Below are 22,496 nucleotides of genomic sequence, written 5' to 3' on the forward strand. Positions count from 1 at the left end.
CGCATCGGAATTTAATTTCATGCACAGCATACGATACAGTTGCCATTTTTAAAGATTTATATGAAAGTTTGCTCAAAGCAAGGCCATGACAGCTTGAGTAGAGTGATAAGTTTCAGAACGTCAAATCAATTTTTTAAAACTCACCTACATCCTACCTACTGAAATAAATAAACCAAAAAACAAGGGACAATCCTGCAATCGCAAAATAAAGATGGTTTGGAACTGTACAACATTGATTAAAGCATCCCTTCTAAAGCAAGTTGGATCAATCCTATCGCCTTGGCATATGTAATCTTCCGATCTTGGGTTTATTACCTTGATATGGGTTAAAATTACTATTTAGAGGGATGCTCCACTGTTTTTTAAGCAATTTCTTGCCAATTGAATTGTTTGAAACGAATATGTTCTGAGTTCTCGTATAGTATCATTTTTATAACATTATTAGTTACGGTAGGTATTTCTGAATATTTTGGGTACTGATATAGCCAACAAATTTGTGTAATATCAGAATTTCGCATGCTGTCGATTTCGAGGGTCAATTTGTGATGAAAATGCTTACTGCACAATGTTTAATTTATGTGGCATGATACTATCAGAGGTTTGTTCTTTAATAGAGGCTTCCGATGCAGCCATTTCATGCATATTTCATAATTCTAACTATGTGCATTGATTAGTATATATATATTTTTTTATATTATTCTTATCATTCAACTTAACAAAATGGTGGTATATCAAACATGACACTGTGTAACATAATTTTTGTTCCTGGCTTGTAATTGGTTACACCCAAAACTGAAAAAAATGCAATTTTTTTTAATTTTGAGATAGATACCTAGGACCTCAAATAGCATTCAAAAAAGAATATATAGAATGTGACAGAAGCAACATCAATCCTTTCTGAAAAAGAATGTCTGTCTTGATGACATATTCAATGCACAGTGATCTCGACAAATCTGGCGAATTTCACTGTTTTCAGATGAAAGGTCTACATAGAACTGAATTTATCAGCGGTAAATGCGACATAAATTGGGACCCTACAACTGGTCACTTCACAACTAAATTTTGATGTCAATGTTGCATTTGAAAATTGCCCTTTTGACACACACCTATCGTGGCATAATTGGATTTTAAATGTTTCTTACCAATGACAGTATAATGAGCAAAGGATGGGTGACTACATATGGGGACTTAGTTGTGGAATAGTGGTGTGGTGTCTGGCAAAAAAAAACATTTTTCTGGTTACCAAACAGTCGTTTAACATGTGCTTGTGTTATTTTTTTCAAGATTTCTAACATAGAATTCCAGAAATACATCTTTGAAATATCAAAACACTGAAATATAGCACCATTTGTGCAGTTTTATATCACCCACAAAAACCTGATTTTGTTGAAATCGCCCCATTTTCACAAAACCAAAAGTCTGTACTGTACATATTAAATGCTAGCAGGAAATCCAGGTAAAAAGCTGGGAACAAAAAATTGTTACGCAGTGTAGGCCCCATCAAATCAAAACTTCTGATTAAAAGCCTTTTCTTCAGAAAAAATTTGACTCCATAGCGTGGCTGTATATCGCCCTTCCCCAATTGATAGGATAGGATTACATATTTATTCCGAGGGGGAGGAAAGCCGATTAGAAGGCTTAATCATATGGCAAAACACGGCCTCTGGTCCGGTTACCAGTTCATGTCGAGTTTGGGATTAGTTAGCCAGTTGAGTTGTTTTTAGATGCATTGACTTGATCGTGGAGGAAGCCTAGCCGAGCAGCGGTTTCGGGAACCGCCCTATGGCAGCGAGAAGCCCAGTAATCCTTTTGCACTCGCATGGGATTCGATTATCAAAAACGCATTCTGATAGTGCCCAAAATTTTTAAAGTAAAATACTATCTAGGGCAGGGGTGGGCAAATTACGGCTCGCATGCCGGATGACCATACTTTTATACACATAAATTTTCATTGAAAATATTGATGAAAATCGCACATGATGACCTTGATTGTTAGTTGTTACGTCGTGCTTCATATTGTTATATAAATGTTGGACTAGCTTTTGTAAATAAAATGTTATTTATTCATAGTTTTTCATATTGAGTTTTATGCATCCAGCCCACTAACCTATTAATTCTAGTTTTTGTATCTAGCCCTTCAGGATAGTAATTGCTCACCCTTGATCTAGCTAGGGGGTCTAGTCCCGTTTAACAAGTGTTTTTATTCGAATATTTATGCAGAATGCAGTGTTTTGCTAAATTCTACTTTTTTGAAAACGACTAATATGTCGTAAGCACCACCCGATTGCGTATGATCCAGTACACCAATGTAAGAAAAATGTTCATACTAAAAATCGCTGTGTGTCGCCCTCGAGTAGTCAGGAATTTGGGACGCGAGATGCTCGCAATACATATACGTGCTTTGTTTATATATTTTACATGATTTCGCTTTTTCATTGATCTCTTCCCAGACTATTTAAACTGTGACTAAACAGAAACCAGCACAATGTCAGAAGAGCTAGACACGTTAGGAGTTCTACCGGAGATTGATAGTGAAGGCAACCTGATGAAGCGGTTCAAGAGAGCCCTCTCCATGGAGATCATGCTTGGCCAAGCGCATATCTTCGTAGTTCTTGGAGCTTCGGTACAGATGTTAATTTTTTTATATATTTTCGCAAAAACTAACGACTTATTTTGTTCATTGACGCACTGTTCCTGCGCGTTCGCCCGAGATAATTACATTTCACTGGAATTTGCGTCATGGCGAAATTTTACCATGACACATAAGTATTGGATATCGATGTTATTGTATACGTTGCAGTCAAAGTTAAAATGTATGTTTTTGGCGAATCATCATGCTAAAGTTTATGGTGTTAAAATTGGCATCACGATCATTTCCCGTTATGAATCAATGCAATAGTAATCGAACACAAAGGAAATGAGAATGTCAGAAATAATGGTCTAGCTAGCTTACTGCGACGCTCGGTTGCAATAGTCTTTCATTTTCTTTACCTCATATATTGCATTGGTAGCTACTTAATGTTCAGCGAATTTCGCAATAGTCTTACTATAACTATTAATCACTTGAAATGATATGGATCGAACAAAGCCTGAATATACCTAAACAAATAATAACGGATTTTTTGGATAACTCAATTTCACACAAGGCTGGGTAGGTTATTTAAACCTGGGGTATTTGCGAAATCGGCTTATGACAAATTACCGTGGGCTATTACAGAGTCGTTCTCCGTATCTGGAAATATTATCTCACCTAATTCTTGCCTGGATATCCTCTATTCAATATATGATCAGGTAATTCGTTATGAGCCGAAAATATACTCAAAATTTGTCATTGTTTCGAAATTCATTTTCAATTTGTATTCAACTTATTAAAATATTGTTGAATGGGAGTTCTATTCTAAGGTCCGACAAGACCTGCAGCCGCTTTAGAAAATAACCGAAATAATGGCGAAAAGGGGAAAGTTGGCGAATGGTGAAATACTATTTCCGTTATATCGTGTAAAGCCAGTATGTAGAAGTTATACATAATAGCGGTGTAAGGCTTACACACGTTTTTTGCCAGTCATTTCTCATACACTTAGTCTAAGATATATATGGCATGCTAATGTTTGGTACGACGATTTGAACAAATATCAAATTTCCCGAAAGTATACGCCCCACGCATGAGATAGCTATAATAATCGCTTCTATATAATTGTTAAAATTAATCTTTTTGTGTGACGTGTAATTCGAGGAGACCCAGGGACAGTCTTAATAAAATATTGCTCTTATGTTGTTGAAATTGAATCCCGATAGAAGTTCGCGATTTTTTTTACCTATGTCAAGCTTGTTCGAGTCTTGATGCTAAAATCACATGGCCACGACGACGGCGTTATTTTCGTTAAACATATTTTGATCGGGCGACTATTTATGTGGTCGAAAATATGTTGTCGCATTAAAGCTGGTTGTTTACATATTTCTTTTTTTATTTCAGGGAGATTTGGCCAAGAAAAAGATCTTTCCGACCTTGTGGTATGTAATATTGCTTTTTTGAGTGGTAATAATGACTCGGATCGATGGATGACGATGCACTTTTATATATCTATTCGTCGTATCAGTCCAACCAATCAAATTTTTTTTTCCTTTGTCGTCGCGGTAAATGACCGTAATGGTCGATAAATCATATATATAACTATATGGCCAGTTACAATCGGCCCATAATTGATATGGCGAGAATAATCGCAGTTATGTTTATTATTATCTAAAACAAAATAAATCACAGTCATGGCGACCACAAACGCAAGTTTAGCATTCTCATCTGACCGGAATTGATTATGGCAGTCGACCTGTTGAACATGTTGATGCATTAAGATAAAAATGAAAATAACAGTTGCGCGTCATTTTCTGAACATGATTATTATTTTGTGACGGAAGTTGTGTCATTTTCTATGATCGTTATCCTCGCCACAAGACGCTTCGTTCCAATGACACATTCATTGCACGACATAAATTAATATCGACACCTGCATTGCAGTGTTGGTGAAATATATTAAATTTTAAAATCGGGGTTTTTCAGTAATGATTTAACGGTCCTTGCGTGCTAGATATAAAAATACTATAATTTCCTTTCAAGGATCATTCTTTGCCAGTAATAGAACCAGATTTAGCATTGATTATATTGAAATGAATAGTATCACGTCAGAGTTAATTCTGAAGCCCTACTCGATATTGTAACAAAACGTTGGGTTTTTCACTGAGCTATGTCGGTACTATCCAAATCTTTGCCCATGTAACCACGTGTTTCAGACCAATGCTTTTAGCATGTGAACAAATCGTGACTGACTCGTGAAGACCGCGTAGCCCTGCACATGCTCGCAGTCATTGTCATAAGTTCTATTGCTATTTACTCCTTCTGGTTTTTATCGTTTTGTGGCTATTGATACAGTGCGAAATCGCAGCATGTTATCAATAATACGGTATCACGCACAAGGTATTATGACCTCAGAATGAAATAGGGAGTCATCAGCGAGTTGTGTCCTGATGTGGGTGTGCTATGGGCGTGGGCTGTCGGAACATCTTACAACTCTTACACGCATGCTCAACGTGAGATTAACTTGTTTTATGCAATTTATGAACTAATCTTTTGCAGTCAACAATCATAGAATATAAATCACATATGAAAAATAAACATTCATACATTCCTTTATTTGCTTTCTGGCATATGAAATTATGTAAAGGCATATTTAGTATGACATGCCATAAAATAAATAATAGAAAAAATTAAAAGTGATTCGAAATCCAAAAGTGAAAAAAAAAACAAGGGCTGGTTTAAAAAAGCCTCTAAAATTCATTCATTACACCCTCACATTTGTGATTTTCTAATTATTTTCAATTTACTCAGGTGGTTGTATAAGGATGATCTACTTCCTCCAACCATATACATTGTTGGATATGCAAGATCCAAACTGACCACTAATGACCTGAAGGCAAAATGTATGCCTTTTATGAAGGTAACTTTTTGAAAATTTTCTATTTTTGAAATTAGTACAAGATTGTGCATTTACTTCTTCTCTTTGTCAAAGTCTGGTATTGGGAAACCGATCCATTTCAATGACATCAGTGTTATATTGTTTTAGAGGGATCTGCCCATAGCCACAACATATGGTTACATCATATTCTTCAAATGGAAAGGGTACAGCAATTAGTTTGACTATAAGATTGATTTGAAGACCATGATACTTTTTTTTTATTTAGAGTTATATATCGGGCAAATACATAGTTTTATCATGAATCTATTGCAATGCTTTCATGCATTTAGCTATTGTAAGCAATATTTAGCATCAGTTTTAAATTATCTAATTAAATCCTATTACTCTTGTCTCTTTAGGTTACTGATGAAGAGAAGGAAACATGTGATAAATTTTGGGGCAATGTTATGTATGTACAGGTAATATTGATCCTGTAACTCAATCAATCAAGAACCAGGATTTATTAATAAAAAAATCAATATAAACTGCAACTGCACTGATATCATAAATCATATTCTATTTTTGTACTACGGTACAGAGTATTGCTGTTTAATTAATACAGACACAAAATTAGAATCTAATGTAAAAAAAAAATTTTGAATACACGAACTCCACATATCTAGTGAAATTGTATTTTTTTGTCTATTTTTTTGGTGGTGTAAATTTAAAGGATTTATTACATTTATTTTATAGGGATCATACACTGAAGTTGAATCGTTTGAGAAGTTGCAAACTTCGATGTCTTGTCTACCTGGTGGAAATTTTTCAAATCGTCTTTTTTATCTTGCTCTACCTCCAACTGTGTTTAAAGATGTCACTAAGAATATCCACAGTGTCTGCATGAGTACTGGGTAGGTGTTTCACTATTGGGTACTCCCGAGGTGTGTGTACCAGGTTAGGGTTAGGGCATAATTTTATTCCGATTTTCCTTATTTTAGTTCTATTACGAGTTTGGGGACTGTCTGTGTTAGCCAAGTGGATATACCCCCTGCCCATAGGTTTCAGTCCTTTACACAACTTGATATAACGTAGGCGAACAAAATTAATTACCTCCATATTGGTACACACACTTCTGGAGCGCCCACTTATAGTGACTGTCATCAGCCTTCACGTCTACTTGCGGGGTATTGAAGTGGATATTATATGTGCTGATTATTCCTAAAATTAATTACTAATGATATCTAGTTATAATTAATGAGTCGAGAGTGATCAAAATTTGAAATTATTTGTATTTGATAAAGATCTTTTCAAAAATCCTGTTTTGGTTTAAAACTGTTCTTTGTTGCAAAGCGTTTGCGAAGTAAAATTCGGCACACCATAACATTTTAAAATAGTAGGAAAAAAAAGAAATTTAGGTAGAAACTGGGGTGTACTGGTTTGTTCATATCAAGTGATAATTATGTGTTTCTAAGTGACTGTATGTAGATATTGCACGTTCAGGTCAAACTTAGTCCAAGTCCAACAAACAATTTTTCAAATTTAGTCTATTAGACTGACAACTGGTATTAGTTAGAACTGTAAATTGGAACGGCTGTAAACTGTCATATTGTAGAACCTTTTACAAAGATATAATGTAATTCTTTTCCATTTTGAAACCATTTGTGGTTTGATTACATCAACCTACCTTGGTAAAATATGGAAATCATATTTTTCTATTCAATTTTCAGTGGATGGAACAGAGTGATCGTTGAAAAACCTTTCGGAAGAGATTTTGATTCTTCAGCAGAACTTTCATGTCATCTTTCCCAACTTTATAAAGAATCACAATTGTATAGAATTGATCATTATCTTGGGAAAGAGATGGTTCAGAATCTACTGGTTCTAAGGTAACAACCTTTGTTCAATATTTGCTATTTAAGTTTGGGCATAATATACCACCTGCACCATAAATCAGTATACCAGAGTTTCCAGCAGCTGTTGGAATTGCAGTGATTGCCGACAAATTTGCTCAGAAATGATTCTCTTTCCAATCTGAGTGAGTGCATGTAATCTTAAGCAACTTCTCTTACGGAAAAATTCATTTTATGATTTGGAGTTTGCATTCTAAGAAAAGCAAAATTGTGTCCATTTATCTTGAATGAACTCTTCAATGGGTTCATTTCAGGTTTTCTTATATAATGACATGTATTACCCATGACAGAAGTTTTCTGTTTATTCTTCTTGCTATGCTATCAATGCAAATCTTGATCATGTTTTTTTGTATTATATTATTTGTATTTAGTTTTATTTTGATTTTTTGATTAAATTTGCCCTGCAATGCAATCATTTGTTTAATTCTGTTAGATTCATAATTTTTCAACTTTTTACCAGTGGAAAAGTAATTATGTACCAAAAGTGAAATATAGAATTAGGTTAACAGATTTATTATTAATACATAGATTTTGGAATGGCAGTACCTGCAATTAAAATCTTTGGCATTTTTTATGTCTTTCCCCATTGAATATGTGCATCGTGCTCTGATGTATACATATTATCATGTGCTATTACATAAATGTTACTCATGAATCATGATTATATTCATTCATTGGTTATTAGTCATTTGCATGCCAGATTCTGTCAATTGGGTTTTTATCACTGAAGCTCTGAAAAATTAATCCTTATATACAGGTATTGACTGAAATCATTCAGGATTTCTATAGTACACATATAACTTTATAAACACAAGAAAATTGTACTTTATATTCATTTTGGCTACATTTCTTTGTACTAGGTTTGGAAATCGAATTTTTGGTCCAATCTGGAATCGAGACAATATTTCCAGCATCTTGTTCACTTTTAAAGAACCATTTGGTACGGCTGGAAGAGGAGGATATTTTGATGAGTTTGGTATTATCAGGTATGCCATAATTTGTTGTTTTAATATAGAAATTTCAAATGTTTCTCAAATTTAAATTAAATTTGTTAAATCTGCTCTACCAGGTCTATTGGATTTCATAATAAAAAATAAGTTGTACTTCTTGCAGGGGCCCAGACAGGTGGTGCAAAAGGGAGGGTGGTTGTGGGGGAAGAATATTCTAGTACTGCGGACTTTTTCAGATTATTAATTCACTATTTTGCTGGGAAAAATATACAATCCACAGTCGGTAATAACCTCTAAAATATCATGCCATGATAATTACTGTGCTAATTTATAACATAGTTTTATTAATGTACTGCACATTGCAATCACAGAATATTCCTGTTGACAAAATAAATTTGGTGTATTTAATGATTTTGCTGTATTTTTATGAGAATTTTACTTTGCAGGGATGTTATGCAAAACCACTTGCTTCAAGTTCTTTGTCTTGTTGCCATGGAAAAACCTGCTTCAAAAAATGCAGATGATCTCAGGAATGAAAAGGTTGGATTTATACTTTATTAACGATACAATACTGTTTTTACATTTTCATCTGTTAGTAGTGCTTCCCAGATATTCCCAACTGAGAGTAGTCATCATCTTCTAGGCACATGTAGACTAAATTATACAGCTTTGCTATCAATTATTAATGCCGTTGTTTACAGTGTTGTGCTTGGTTTCTTCTGAGTGGCTCAAAAGTTTTAACTCGCAAATTCTATGTGTTCGAACTATGAATCATACGCAATTCGAAATTATGTTATATAGTGCAGGTATCGTATACGCGAAAATTTGACATCTCAAATTTTATTTTATTATATTCCAAATGAATCATTAGAGGTTTGCATGTATTGGATGAAACATATTAGAAAAGAGTAAATATGTGACATCTCGTTCATGTTATATGACAAACCAAGGGCAACTCTTTAGCGCAGGTTCAATGAGACATTCAACACTGCCCGTTTTGAGTATCTTTTATGAGAAGTATCTATGTGAAGTGTCTATATGAAAAGTTTTCATCAGAGCTGATTGCATATCATCCTTCAAATAAATCAAGGCAATTTCTGTGTGCAGTTTTGTAGAGCATTTTTCCTAGTAGGGACTATTTGTACATAACGTACCTCATATAAACTTATAACATCGTTCATATATTTAAATGATTCCAAAGCGTTTAGGCAAGTAATAGGAAGCGATAGTTTGCAATGTATCAGTTATATCATACGTCTGAAAATGGATAAAGAATGCGAGAGCGTTTAATTTTAGATGAATAATCTGGATTCATTCTATTTTAAATAGTAATAAACATTTTTAATTCTTACAGGTTAAGGTGCTGAGGTGTATCAAACCTTTGGAAAAAAAGGATATCGTGTTGGGGCAGTATGAAGGTGACCCCAATGGTAAAGGTGATGCCAAGTTGGGTTATCTTGATGATGACACAGTACCCAACAACTCCATCACCCCAACATTTGCAGTGTCTCGTTTTAATATATGCAATGAAAGATGGGACGGTGTTCCATTTATTATGAAATGTGGAAAAGGTTAGTATGACTGGGAATATTGAAGTAACCAAATTTATTATAAATCATAGATTTCCCTGAAATGTTTCATTAACAAAAATCGAGCCGGTTCAGCATTAGTAAAAGTCAACTAGTCGTCCAACACTAAATTAATGGGAGTGGATGTTGGAGAGAAACAATCGAAGTAAATAAGGAATACAACCTTCATATTGAACAAACCATTCAATGAGTATATCTCTTCAGCGTCTTTCTCGAAGTTCTAATCTGCGTTTCTCAAAATTCTGAATTTTAAAGTTATGTTTGTGTTGGGTCAGTAGTAGTTAGTCAAAGAAACGTTGTTTTCAATTGTATTTTGTGTATATAGCCTCACTTATTTATCAGCAATTCTTATAACTTGGTTCATGCATCAAAAAACTCTCTAGTTAATTCTTAACACTTTATATTTGCTCACAGCAATGAATGAACGAAAAGCTGAAGTTCGTATTCAATTTCGACCTGTACCTGGTGATATATTTGATGACGGTCAATTGAAACGCAATGAACTAGTTGTTCGGGTGCAACCAAACGAGTCTGTTTATATTAAAATGATGACAAAAACACCTGGAATGAAGGTGGAACCTGTTGGCACTGAATTGGATTTGACGTACAGTAATAGATATAAGGTAGTCCTTAATTTTGAGATTCGGAATGAACTTTATGTATCTGAATCATCTTAAGAACTTAATCTTAACTAGTAACATCTTGGGTACTCCCGTAGTGTGTGTACCAGGTTAGGGTTAGGCCATAATGTTATTCTGATTTTCTATATTTTAGTTCTATTAGAGTTCGGGGGGTCAGTTTGTGTTAGTTGAATAGGCTTCAGTCCCTTTACACAACTTGATATAAAATACGCGAACAAAATTAGTTACCTCCATATTGGTACACACACTTCTGGAGCGCCATATCTTGATAGTGGCGGACTGAAAGTATTGTTAATAATAAAACAAGTTAGGGTTAATGTATCTTGAATTTTACTGAATTAACGTCATTGTTTTACTGATTAGAAATGTAATCAACATGTGTTTTTTCAAAGGAAATGTAGCTCGAGATCAAAAATGTCTGTATCTGTATAGAACTGGGCCATTGTTCTGTTTTCTATAAGTTCGTTGATCGAAACTTTTTGAATTGTTGAGAGTAGTGTAATCATGATTTGTGTTATTTTAAATTTGTGGTATCTTTTTGATTTTACTTCATAACCTGCTATAACAAGGTATTTCATTTAAAATCAGATGCTTGTTTCTTTTTTGGATACAGTTTGGATAAAAAATAAATTTTCGTTTTGTTTTATGTATGAAGGGAGTAAAAATGCCTGATGCCTATGAGAGATTAATTTTGGATGTTTTCACTGGATCACAAATGAATTTTGTTCGCAGGTATGTAATGAATATTTTGATGTTTTCTGCTGATCTCTGATGTAGCTAAAATTTCTTTCATCAAATCACAGCTTTTTTACACTTTTTAATAATAATAATAACACTTCATCGCATTCTCCTAATTGCTCTGTTGTTCATCGTTTAATGCAGGGGTCACCAAACTTTTTTGACCGCGGGCCGGGTATGACTCAAACGGGCCGGACAAATATTTTTGTCAATGTAACAAATAAATTCACAAAAATTGGGAAATCCTTTCAATTAATTCAACAATATATATTCTACATTTCTGTAGACTTGAATATTAAATTCTATATATATCGCAGAATATAGATCGAGAACATCCTAGGAAAACAAATATACAAGATTTCTATATATAGACGACAATCCTGAATTTAGCTGTTATCAAAACATTGCACGACTATGGACTGCCTGCTGTAGCATGGAATTCCATGAAATTTCGACATAATTTAAATAAAATAAACAACTATTATCTGGTATTTGATTTTTATTCATTAGTATTCATTCCCAACATTCGAAGCTTTTAAAATTACGCTCAAGTTATACGTAGTGCAAATTAAAGATATTGTCTATGGACACCAATAAAATTTATGTGGACCAATTTTTATGAAGTTTGTACAATTAGAACATCGTTAATTATTACCCACAATGAACCACTGTCAAACTAACATGCACAACTCCAGCGTTTATTTGCGACACATTTCGGCGGTGTCAAGACCGTTGCCAGAATAAAATTGTTTTTTATTTATTATTGTATATATTTTTTATTGTTTTCTTATTTTCACTCAGATCTATCTACTGGCACAGTTTTTATTCAAATCGGATGAACTTTATTTTTTTTGTAACTTACCTACATGAATATCTGCATTAAAGCAATACAAAAATTAGTGTGACTGGTGAAATTGGAGCAGTACGCGAGCGATTACAGTACTGTTAGCGCGAAATGCACATTCGACGTTCATTTTAGCACAAAGACGTAAACGGTTTCGTTGAATGCACGCGTCACGAGTGCATCTTTCACAGGAAAAGTTGCCTCCCGGTAGAGAATTTAGCCTATTTTGTCCCTGCTATTTCTTAGACAAATTTTTCATTACTACTATTAAAACTACAACTCCTAAAGAGGCAAATGATGATTGACTTATTTGATTCATACTTCAATTTCCCAAACACAACCAGAAACTAACGAATAGCATTCAAAATGCGAAAAGGCCCATTATTACGTCACTTTTTTGCATCTTGCTGATTGGCCAATGTTACGAAATAAACAAGGAAGACGATGCTCGAGAATATTTTTCTTGGGAAGCCGGATAAAAGAGCCGGATTGCGAGCCGGATAAAATGACAGCGCGGGCCGGACCCGGCCCGTGGGTCGTAGTTTGATGACCCCTGGTTTGATGTATAGCATTGAAATTTTTATTAAATATGCTCAGTCACTTAATTTTTATATATATTTATACCATTTTACACTTTCAGTGATGAATTATCTGAAGCATGGAGAATCTTTACTCCATTACTCCATGAGATTGATGATGGGAGATTGAAACCTATCAAATATAAATATGGAGTGTAAGTATGAAATAATTTATAAGACAAACATATATTCACTGTAGTCCTTCTTCATATATAAATCACTAACAGGTAATGTAATAGTTCAGAGTGTTTCTTTCGGTAATTTCTATAATGTGTATTCGAATAATGGTTACTCCCGTAGTATGTGTACCAGGTTAGGGTTAGGCCACAATTTTATTTTAGTTCTATTACGTGTTCGGGAACTGTCTGTGTTAGCCAAGTGAATATCCCCCCCTGCTCATAAGTTTCAGTCCCTTTACACAACTTGATGTAAAATAGGCGAACAAAATCAGTAACCTCCATATTGGTACACATACTGTTTGAAATACAATGGCAACAATAACATTGCAAAATTACAAGCATCGATATATGGGGTATTGACAATACTAGTACCGTATTTTGTAAGGGGCATTCAGCTATTTATTTGAGTTTATGGACACGAATTTTTCGCGAATTTGTGTTTCACTCTCTAATTTCCATATCCTTGTCTGAAATCAATACCCTAGAATGAAAAACCTCACTTAGACCCTTTGTAACCAATTTATTTCCACATCCTACTTTACTTAATTATAGTAATTTTACTGTTACCGGTAACTTAATTACTTATTACAATCTGGACTATAATTTGGCAATAATAGGCTCTAATTTGGGGAATGAAATGGTCTCGCCCACCTCTTCATGCACCCAATTCTGGCAACTTTGGTTGGGCAACTTGGCATTTGACTCCAACTATAATCAGCTTGGCAATATGTTTTCAATAGAATCTTCCTTTTATATACCTAATTAACGATTAGAAGATCGATCAATTTGGCAATGGCAACCATTACAAAAATATCAATATGGTGTGGCAGATAATTTTCTTTTCTAGTATTTATTTATTTTTTTGTTTACTGTATAGTATACCCTAAATTTATCGCGTTTCATTCTTACTTAAATAACTTCTCAGTGGTTGTGTGTGTGTGTGGCTGGTGGGTGCATGTGAGCGTGTGTGAAATAACTTGATAATTTTAGGTGAGTAAACACGTACCACTTCCTCTTGGCAAAACCTTTCATCTTATATTTTGTACGTTATAAACCTTATCTAAGGTTTTGTTTGCTCCCCTGATTTCATAATCAGATTTTATTTATTTGTTTTTATCTGTCAAATGTATTGTTATGCTGATTATGGAGTCGAAATAAACTTATACTTAAACTTATACTTAATTTTTTTTAAAGTCAATGCCAAGTGTTGAGTACTAACGCATACTGTAGTCTGTATTTATGAACCAAACACTGACAACATAAAATTTGTTCATCAGACTTCATTTTTGTTATTCTTAAAGTTGCAAATATAATATCCGTTTGAAATTCTTAATTTTAAAGCTGTGTTTGTGTTGGGTCAGTAGTAGTTTAGTATCAGTCCATAAAGCGTTAGCGTTATTGTATTTTGTGTATATAACCTCGCTTAATTATCAAAGTTTTTTGTGTATATTTTATTGCAGGAGAGGTTTCAAAGAAGCAGATGAATTTGTACAGAACTCGGGATACGTATATGATGCAAACTATAGATGGATACCACCAACTTCACCAGCTAAATCACCGAAATAAATTTCTGATTTCGTGTATCCCATACGTTCAAACATATGCATGATTGATTCATGATTAATTTAAAATGAGACTTGTTCTATGTATAAGTACGTATTTACTCTTGTACTATCTATTACACCTAAACATTTAAGCAGCCTTGCTTATCATACGTCAATAGCTTTTCCTATCCACAGTTTCATCTCAGGATTGCAATATTTTATTTTTTTCCACTTGAAATTTGAAATATTTCCTCAAATTTTTATTGAAATGGCAAACTGATTTTTTATGGTGATGAATTTACCTTTTTTAAATCATGTTTCTTGACATTATTTAAAACACACGGTGAGGAACTTCTATTTGTTTAATTCTCACAAGAGATCAGCTATTATTATTTCATTGTAGTATGTGAATTTTGACATATATCATATTTTTGCTGCATAAATTGCAAATTTATATGTTTTATATGTTATATGTTTTCCATTGTGTAATTCGAAAAAGTTCGTCTTCAAATTTTGACTTCTGATGTTCCCACTTTTTCAGTATTACTTATCAAATCACATAGTTTGTATGGTATCATGCATCGATCGCATCAATCAATTTCGATATTCTCACTTATGAGGTGAAATGCTGTTACTGTTTATCAACTTGTAGTGACTGACCGAAATAATAATATATTACTGCTTAAGGTACTATTTTACTTTTTAGCTTGAAAATGTATGATTACTAGTTTGTGTTTGGTGCCAAATCATAGTTTTTGTTGTAAGAATATCTTGTATCTGTATAGTTTTTATTCAAATATTCGTTGAAAATTTGATACGTTCCGAACGAATGAAAACTTGTTCAGCTTCCCAAGTTGTTTAAAGAATAGTTTTGGTATTTTCTAGTACCTTGATCTAGTGACCTCTGATATAAAAATTATTTTATGTATTGAGATTAGTTGAGTGTTACCTATCCTGTTTATACATAACATAGATGAGTCTGGTACCGCATGGTCTGGTTCCAGTTGTTAAATTCGACGCTTGAAGTCGGTTTGTGGCCAATTTTATAACATTATATTTGTAGTTAGTTTTAATTTCCACTAATAATCATTCTTTCACCAATATTATTAGAAATTCAACCTATTTTATGCTTTCTGTTGTTATTTCAAGTGATGACGGGCCAGAAGAAAGAGAAGTTTTATATCAGTTTTGAGTCAAATTTGGCGTTAAAATCTAACACTTCAGAATTTGCTTTCCTCTCGTCTGTAAGTTTATATTTATGTCGTCATTATTGGTGCTTTATGTCAGTGTTTCCCAAAGTGGGCGATATCGATACAGAAGGGGGCGATTTCTCGAAACCTGTTTTTGTTCGGCGTCTGGCGCATCGTGGCGGTGTGGCTCAACGGGCTAAGCGTTAGGAATACGCTCGCCACCGCACCTCTAATTATTCTGCGTGGGTTCGAATCCCATGCAGGGATGGTTATGTGCGAGAGGATTGCTGGACTCCTTGCCGTCGTTGGGTGGTTCACGTAACCGCTGGTCGGTTACGGCTTCCTCCACCACCAAGTCCATGCTTCCGAAAACAAACAATACAGTAAAACTAATCCCATACCCGACTTGGAATGATAACCGGACGAGAGGCCGTGGTTCGCCATATGGATAAGCCGTCTTATCGGCTTTCCTCTCACCGGGATAAATATGTATATCCTATCCTCCTACTCTGGATGCGTTCACAGGTTTGAATCACGTGGGCGATAATCACACGCAAGAGGATTGCCGGACTCCTCCCCGCCGCGAGCACAGGGTCACGTAGAAGAATTCAGGGTTCTATCCTCAAAAAATCGCCGATGGGCTACTTGCCTGATTACCTGCACCAGAATACATCATAACGATCTTCGGTAAAATTCATTTATAAATTCTATTCTAAATCCTCGAGTGTAGATTATAAAATAAATCATCATCAAAGCCGCCGTTTTGTCGCTATAATTCAGTGAAGCGTCGCGCGTCGGATCTGGCCCACGGGGCGCAGACCCTGTGCTACGTGATTGACTTATTTGAGATTTCGTTTAGAGATCGAACAGTTTATTTCGTAACATTGGCCAATCAGCAAGATGCAAAAAAGTGACGTAATAATGGGCCTTTTCGCATTTTGAATGCTATTCGTTAGTTTCTGGTTGTGTTTGGGAAATTGAAGTATGAATCAAATAAGTCAATCACGTAGCACAGGGTCTGCGCCCCGTGGGCCAGATCCGACGCGCGACGCTTCACTGAATTATAGCGACAAAACGGCGGCTTTGATGATAATTTATTTTATAATCTACGCTCGAGGATTTAGAATAGAATTTATAAATGAATTTTACCGAAGATCGTTATGATGTATTCTGGTGCAGGTAATCAGGCAAGTAGCCCATCGGCGATTGTTTGAGGATAGAACCCTGAATTCTTTCATTTCCAACCTCTTATAAGGTGGAAATAGGGTTTTCAGCGGGGACACTATTGATATTAAAACAACGAAATCGCCTTTCAATCAGTAAATGGGGTGATTTGAGATTGTGCCTGACGAAATTGTCACCAAGTCTTAAAAAACTCTCTTAAGACCACAAAGCTCATCCATCTCATTAGAAAACACTATGAACTAGGATTTGTTTATTTGGTCTGTAATATAGTCGTTTCCGACTTTACATTTTTTGTAGTGCCTGTTGACGATGAAGTTTTATAAATAACTGTAGGGGGCAACGTTTTTCCAGTGTGCCAATTTTTAAAATACAATGTCAAAATATACGTTTGTGTGCCGAGGAAAAATTGCGTGGTATAATCAGACGTGGGGACGATGTAGAATGTAGATCATTGGTTCCCAACCGCCGGCCCGCGAAGCTTTTTTGCCGGTCCGCGAGAAAATTTCGGTGTTTTGTGGTTTATGCCGTCTAAATCGCTTTACCGAGGACGAGGTTGCGTTGATTTATAACCATATTCTCTTCCGCCGTCATATTGCGACATCTTGGGCTTGGCGCCGTGTAATCATACTTTTCGCTTTTTCAGCTCCGTTTCATCTTGAATGCGCTCCCATCTTTTTACCGAAGACGAGGTTGATTTATTACGCAATTTCTCTTCCGCCGTCATATTGCGACGTCTTTCGCGACATCTTGGCGCCAAGGAATCACACTTTTTGCTTTTTCGGCTACGATTCATCGTGAATGCGCTCCATCATCATCTCGCAAGATTCAGAAATCTAAAAATTGGCACGCGTGCTTTTTCTGTACTGCATGCTTTTCCTGATTAATATGACCCTCCAAATAAAACGCTATGCATATTTCTTTGTTCAAACCAAAAAACAGTCAAGAAAAGTATAATACTCCAGTAAAATATGGCAGGTGGTCACGAGGAGCGCATAAACGCATGGGTCGCTGAGATCTTTTCCAGTATCTTGAGCAGACAAAGTAGGATTTTGAGCCTGGTGCCAAATTACCGACGACTTTGTCATTGTAATGCAAATTCATCCTGTTTGAAGCATGTATCAACTGCAGAGGGATTAATATGATAAACCCAATGAAAAAGCTTGATTCAAATTGTGATTCTACTTTACAGTCCAGATTTAAAAAAGAATCACTGTCACAATTTTGGATATCTCTCGATAACGAATACCCAGCGCTAAGCAATCGAGATAGCAAACTGTTGTCCGTATTTTCAACGAGTTACTTATATTTTTAATACTTACGTATATATTAAAATATTTTCATCACTAGCTTTAGTTAAAGCGAAGCAAGGAAATTGGCTGCACGCCGCTGCAGGGCTACGTGTTGCAGAAACTTCCTTGAGGCATCGTTTGCAATCCTGTATTGGAAACTAAACAGCAGCAAAATTTTCACTAGAATTAATTGCGTTTGTACATGATTTGGCATGTACCTGTTTTTTATGTGAGATGTTTTATGTGTGCCTTTCTTACGCATAAGGGGTACCCAGCACTGCATTTCATCACGCAAATATTTTTGGTCGGCACATTATTTGATATTTTTTCTTCGTGTGAGCTGTTTTTGAGTGTGCCTTTTTTGTCTAGATGCATATTGAGTGCCCGACATTGCATTGTATTACGCAAATATATGTTATTCTTTTATGTTCCGGTCATTTCAATTTTTTGCAGGTCCGCGAGTACATTTAATTTAATTCTACCGGTCCGCCAGGGTAGAAAAGTTGGGAACCACTGATGTAGATGACGTAATAATGCTTGGATAGTTTGCACTACCTAAAGTCATTTGTTTAAATGTACTTGGGGCTGAATTTCACGCTTAACGCCATTCTTCAATTTCAGAAGTGTCCTTTAAAGTCTCAAATACCGCACTTAATCTGTATTTGCCAGGTACCGAGTAACTGTTGTACAAGTTCTTTTGGCATAAATACGTCATATTTATCAGGAATTGTTGCTGCACAAAGTTCAAGTCGCGGTATTGCTGAACCATTTGGAGGGACGAGTCGAGTTTTTACACTCATAATAGCACATTGAACTTGTCCCTATGTATTTGTAATTATAATGTAGGACACGGCACATTTGAATTCTCAGGAGCATCTGAGAAATGATGAAGTTCAATATATATCAGTTTAATATCAAGTTTGCCAAAATCATTTTGCAAATAACATATCGGTGCGCTAAAATTCTTCAATTTAGTTGAATTAGAACGCCATTTCAACCATTCCGTCGGTGATTCTGGTGGGATAGGGTCGTCCCAGTCAACTTTCTTGGATCCTGCGTCAAAGCAAAATGAAGTCATGCTAAAACACTCGACAGGTTGCGTGACATCCATATTGCGCCACCAAAGAAATCACTGAGTAGGTTTCCATACGTCTCGGTTTAATCGGGGCAGTCCCGATTATGTGTATTCATTGCGTTAATTTAACAACCAGCGTTAACCGAACTGCCGATTATCAAAAGTTAGCCGATTGCAAGTTATCAAAATGCCAAATGGAGGCGTAAAATACGACGGGTAATAATGTATTCCTCAAACTAAAAAGAGCTATTACGGGACCGGTATAGGATGTGCGGCTAATGTACTTCAAAACTGAATTCAACATCATGCCGTGGATACTTTGCCCGTTTGCGTAAAAAGTCTTGTTGTCAAAATGTATAAATATTTTTTGTATATTTATATTCATTTGAGTAACAAAGCTGAAATCATACTGTGATTTTGTCATTATGAGTATCAACGGCTGCTGTTGTGTACAAGATTCTGGAAATGTTCGGAGAATTGAAAAGGTATTTTAACTCTCTAGGTCTAGGTCTCTAGGGTTTCTTACTATTAATAAAAAAAAATCCGATCAGCACTCTTCTGTTTTTTTTGTTCCAAATATATATATGGTAGGCCTATCTATGAAGTTCGAAATTTTCACTTGTTGAGACATGGCGACACCAGGCGAATTATCCATTCTTACCAGAATGGATAAAATTTTAAGTGAGCAATACCCAGGTCAAATTTTAGAGGAAATATTAGGTGAAAATCGGACTGCAATAACGGTAGGAGATATTCTTACAGAAATACAATGTGAGAAAATAAACGCCACCGTTCTAAAAAACTTTTGTCACTGTTAAACAAAAATAATGAAACCGTAATAGCACAGAATCGATCAATCATTTAAATTTAAAAAAGTGGAAGATAACTTCGTGAATGCATTGTCGTTCATTAATCATCCAAGTTTATCAACGCTATATATGTTAGCTTTCCATTCAGGCAGTGGCGGCGCGTGGTCATTTTGACAACCGGGGCAAGCTACTGCGGGACCAAGTCACCCCCAGTCACGGGGAGGATGAGCGCTGTAAGTTCTCCCATCATTTTTATGAGTATAAAAACCATTCCATCGGTAACAACCAATCGGCAAAAGCGACAATTTTTAAATATAAGAAAGTGTCTTTAAAACCGGTCCAAGTCAAGGGATTAATAAATATAGACATAGTTTATTTTGAAACCTCTTTCAAAAGGAAAGGCAATATTTACCCAGATAAATACAATGACATATTGACAGAAACTTCGGGAAAGCAGACAAAACCTAAAATAAGGTTTAAAACGTTACTATGAAGAAAGGAAAGGTAATGCAAAGAAAAGGACATGTGTCGCTCACTCATAGATATATAATATGCTGCTAGACTTCTACTGCTTGAACATATATGCAACACGCCGCGGTTTCTTGGATGCAAAATGCTCAATAACGCGCTGATTAAAGTCATGCATCCCAGAAATAACGTCTCTGTGAATGAATAAAACAGCCAAGGAATTTAATCTATCTTGCTTCATTGTGTTTCTGAGATACGTTTTAATACGCTTCAGCGTTCTGAATGTTCGCTCTGCGTCGGCGGAAGAAATAGGCGTCGTCAAAATGATGTCCAGAAATTTTGCAGACGCCGCAAAGGTAGTTACTAGAGTGGTATCTATGAGGAACCCATAGAGCACGCAAGTTGAAGTTTGATTGGTGTATATACATCGCAATTCATTTTCCAATTTACCCACGTTTATCATGGGGTAAAATTTGGAGACAGTAGCCAACAAATGGATGGGAAATTGACGTGCAAATTTTGAAAAATTTTTGGGGTTCATCAAAGAGAACGTGGCAAGGTGTTCAGTGCGCAGACGATCGCCTATTTGATTCACCAGAATGTCACAGCATTCCTTTGCAGACAAAATCAAACGCTGCGTTGTTTGCCCGCGGCGTAAAGAAGCACTCCATGTGTCGTCGTATTTTATTGTTTCCCGGATACGAGATACAGCATCACAGAAGTCTGAAATACACGACTGCACAGACGCTCCATCCATTAGCCTTGACTGCAATGCGCCGTATAATAGATCCACGTGATAGAATATTGTGGAGAAAAAAGCGAGAAAAAATGAAAACTCACCATCTTCTAGCAGACGCTTTAGACCTGCCGCCTCCCTCACAGAGCGTTCGTCCCAAACCGGAGAGCTCTGAATGCCATTGAAACACTCAATGAGCTCAGACCTAATTTCGGACACGCCCTGCACCACGCGTGATTGGAAGTTCCAACGTGTTGGTGCACAAGCTGGGAGACGGCGGCTACATATCTGGCGAAGGAGGTCAGAGCGCTTCGGCGAAACGGAAAAAAAATGAAGAAAACCCCGAAACATTTGCAAAAAATATACGGACGAGAGGGGTATCAAGACACATATTTTTAATAACGAGGTTAAATTGGTGTGCATAACAATGTAAAAAATGCGCATGAGGAAAATCTTCTTTTATATAAACTTGAACACCATGTTTCGACCCACTCATGACTGCCGCGCCGTCATAAGTTTGAGCTATCAATTTTGACTTCGCGTTGTAAGGCTGTAACACTTCTTTCAGTACAGCCGATATCCCGCAAGCCGTGCGATCAACGATTGGTACAAAGCTGTGAAATCTCTCGGTAGGTTTACCATCTTTCACAAACCGAAAAATCACAGCCAGTTGGGAAACGCAGTCGTCTCGTCAGACTGAATCGAAAGGAACTGGCAATTCTCAATTTCCAGAGCCAAATGTTGTAAATAAATTTTATACATTGAGTCGAGCAAATCATTTTGGATATCCTTAGATGTTCCTTTCGAAACATTTGCGGCATCAAGATGATCTCTCAATACTGTATCTAGGGATGCGGTGTATTCCACCATATCCAAAAATACCCCTCTATTAGAAGAGCCCATCGTGCCCACGGAGGGACAGCTCGTGACAACCAATGAACTTCGAAACGGTGACCGTACATTTGAACCCACGTACATTTGAACCCATGCGGGTGCTAAAACACATGGGTTAGGATTAGAGTGGGTTCAACTATCCGAAAAACAAAAAAAATTCCATAGGTGCAATAGCATACAGGTGCAATTGCCATGGGTTCAAATGTACGTGGGTTCAAATGTAATGGAACCCTTCAAAACATCTATCAATCGACCGAGAACATGGCGGTTTTTCTCGACGTTTTGGTTGTGCCGACGAATAGAAACCGCGCGTCCTTCATCCAACTGTGCTGCAATATTAACATTTCCGAATGTTCGGTATTTTACTGCATTGTCCAGATGCTCCATAGAAGATTGATGATCCCTGGCACGCTCGGAAAGATGTTTAAGA

General features: G+C 35.9%; 1 protein-coding gene across 1 annotated transcript; it reads left to right on the top strand.

Annotated features, from left to right (window-relative positions):
* The first annotated feature begins 817 nt into the window (after nt 1-817).
* On the top strand, nt 818-15,542 carry LOC120338958 (glucose-6-phosphate 1-dehydrogenase-like). Its single transcript, XM_039406981.2, has 14 exons — nt 818-1,010; nt 2,451-2,623; nt 3,974-4,011; nt 5,381-5,489; nt 5,867-5,926; nt 6,201-6,358; nt 7,175-7,333; nt 8,218-8,343; nt 8,754-8,847; nt 9,662-9,878; nt 10,311-10,519; nt 11,193-11,269; nt 12,760-12,852; nt 14,337-15,542. Exons 2-14 carry the CDS (start codon nt 2,486-2,488, stop codon nt 14,440-14,442), a joined length of 1,584 nt encoding a protein of 527 aa, XP_039262915.2. The 5' UTR covers nt 818-1,010; nt 2,451-2,485; the 3' UTR covers nt 14,443-15,542.
* The last annotated feature ends 6,954 nt before the right edge of the window (nt 15,543-22,496 follow it).

The sequence above is a fragment of the Styela clava genome, chromosome 9 (genome assembly GCF_964204865.1).
Source record: "Styela clava chromosome 9, kaStyClav1.hap1.2, whole genome shotgun sequence".
NCBI lineage: Eukaryota > Metazoa > Chordata > Ascidiacea > Stolidobranchia > Styelidae > Styela > Styela clava.